The following is a 2,500-nucleotide window of genomic DNA, read 5'->3' as shown; positions in this document are numbered from 1 at the left end:
TCTGATCAAGCTGCTCTGTGAACAAATCTGTGAGGAAATCTTTAGCTGTTAGCTAGTTAGCTAGCTGTTGTTACTAGTTAGCAGTATGTTAGCAGTTAGCTGTTAGCAGTATGCTAGCAGTTAGCTGTTAGCAGTATGTTAGCAGTTAGCAGTATGTTAGCAGTTAGCAGTTAGCTGTTAGCAGTATGTTAGCAGTTAGCTGTTAGCAGTATGTTAGCAGTTAGCTGTTAGCAGTATGTTAGCAGTTAGCAGTATGTTAGCAGTTAGCTGTTAGCAGTTAGCTGTTAGCAGTATGTTAGCAGTTAGCTGTTAGCAGTATGTTAGCAGTTAGCTGTTAGCAGTTAGCTGTTAGCAGTATGTTAGCAGTTAGCTGTTAGCAGTTAGCTGTTAGCAGTTAGCTGTTAGCAGTATGTTAGCAGTTAGCTGTTAGCAGTATGTTAGCAGTTAGCTGTTAGCAGTATTAGCCACCCGTGAAGTGGATTCCTTAGAGTTGCACTATGGTGCGTTCAGGCTCTTTTGAGTAAAGAGTAATAAGGCAAATTACATCATTAACTTGATTTGTTCTATAACGTACCTCTGTTCTCTCTGACGGCCAGCACTGATGCATCCTGGGATGACAGACAGGAAGAAGACAACATGAAGCTTTGATATGGACATTACTGAGAGAGACTGAGTGATAAGATAAGATAAGTTCAGTCTCTGAGTGGTGCGTTCAGGCTCTGAGTGGTGCGTTCAGGCTCTGAGTGATGCGTTCAGGCTCTGAGTGATGCGTTCAGGTTCAGGCTCTGAGTGGTGCGTTCAGTCTCTGAGTGGTGCGTTCAGGCTCTGAGTGGTGTGTTCAGGCTCTGAGTGATGCGTTCAGGCTCTGAGTGATGCGTTCAGGTTCAGGCTCTGAGTGGTGCGTTCAGTCTCTGAGTGGTGCGTTCAGGCTCTGAGTGGTGCGTTCAGGCTCTGAGTGGTGCATTCAGGCTCTGAGTGGTGCGTTCAGGCTCTGAGTGATGCGTTCAGGTTCAGGCTCTGAGTGGTGCGTTCAGTCTCTGAGTGGTGCGTTCAGGCTCTGAGTGGTGCGTTCAGGTTCAGGCTCTGAGTGGTGCGTTCAGTCTCTGAGTGGTGCGTTCAGGCTCTGAGTGGTGCGTTCAGGCTCTGAGTGGTGCGTTCAGGTTCAGGCTCTGAGTGGTGCGTTCAGGCTCTGAGTGGTGCGTTCAGGCTCACCTTCAGCACGCGGGGCTGCAGACGGCAGGGGCATGCTGGGAGCTGGCTGAGCGCTGCCGTCACGTCGGGCGTCTCCACGGACGCCAGCGAGCTGCACAGCGCCTTCACTGATTGGACAAGACGCTCCACGTGCAGCGGAAGCTCCGCCTTCAGGGACAGAAGAAGACAAAAAAGACGCTTTTCATTTAGACCGGGAAAATAATTTCAGTCGTGAAACATCTGTCTTTCACAGGACGTTTGTGTCAGTGGACAGGTGTGTTAGTGGACAGGTGTGTCAGTGGGCAGGTGTGTTAGTGGACAGATGTGTTAGTGGACAGGTGTGTTAGTGGACAGGTGTGTCAGTGAGCTAGACGTCGTCACAGGTGTGTCAGTGGACAGGTGTGTCAGTGGACAGGGTGTGTCAGTGGACAGGTGTGTCAGTGGACAGGTGTGTCAGTGGACAGGTGTGTCAGTGGACAGGTGTGTCAGTGGACAGATGTGTCAGTGGACAGGTGTGTCAGTGGGCAGGTGTGTCAGTGGGCAGGTGTGTTAGTGGACGTTTGTGTCAGTGGACAGGTGTGTCAGTGGACAGGTGTGTCAGTGGACAGGTGTGTCAGTGGACAGATGTGTCAGTGGACAGGTGTGTCAGTGGGCAGGTGTGTCAGTGGACAGGTGTGTCAGTGGACAGGTGTGTCAGTGGACAGGTGTGTCAGTGGACGGGTGTGTCAGTGGACGGGTGTGTCAGTGGACGGGTGTGTCAGTGGACGTGTGTAGTGACGGGTGTGTCAGTGGACGGGGTGTGTCAGTGGACAGGTGTGTCAGTGGACAGGTGTGTCAGTGGACAGGTGTGTTAGTGGACGGGTGTGTCAGTGGACAGGTGTGTCAGTGGATGGGTGTGTCAGTGGACAGGTGTGTCAGTGGACAGGTGTGTCAGTGGACAGATGTGTCAGTGGACAGGTGTGTCAGTGGACAGGTGTGTCAGTGGACAGGTGTGTCAGTGGATAGGTGTCTTTACCTCCGACAGCAGGAAGGACTCGGCCTCGTTGTGGAACGTGTCGAGCAGCAGAGTCAGAGCCTCCCTGAACGAAGACAGGTGAGAGAGACAGGTGAGAGGCAGACAAGTGAGAGAGAGACAGGTGAGAGAGACAGGTGAGAGAGACAGGTGAGAGTGAGGTGAGAGAGAGACAGGTGAGAGGCAGACAAGTGAGTGAGAGACAGGTGAGAGAGTGACAGGTGAGAGAGACAGGTGAGAGAGAGACAGGTGAGAGTGACAGGTGAGAGAGACAGGTGAGAGGCAGACAAGTGAGTG

General features: G+C 52.0%; 1 protein-coding gene across 1 annotated transcript in view; it reads right to left on the bottom strand.

Annotated features, from left to right (window-relative positions):
- LOC117471970 (phosphatidylinositol 4-phosphate 3-kinase C2 domain-containing subunit beta-like) overlaps positions 1-2,270 on the bottom strand; it is a gene marked incomplete at its 5' end in the record, with an annotated part of 25,944 nt that extends 23,674 nt beyond the window's left edge. The window contains 3 exon segments of the mRNA XM_034117177.1: positions 575-608; positions 1,213-1,359; positions 2,207-2,270. Coding sequence (XP_033973068.1) covers positions 575-608; positions 1,213-1,359; positions 2,207-2,270 — 245 coding nt within the window.
- Between the last annotated feature and the right edge of the window lie 230 nt (positions 2,271-2,500).

Source organism: Trematomus bernacchii, unplaced genomic scaffold (assembly GCF_902827165.1).
Source record: "Trematomus bernacchii unplaced genomic scaffold, fTreBer1.1, whole genome shotgun sequence".
In the NCBI taxonomy this organism is placed as follows: domain Eukaryota; kingdom Metazoa; phylum Chordata; class Actinopteri; order Perciformes; family Nototheniidae; genus Trematomus; species Trematomus bernacchii.
Note: the sequence above shows the minus strand (reverse complement) of the source record. Positions and strands in the feature narration are given on the sequence as shown.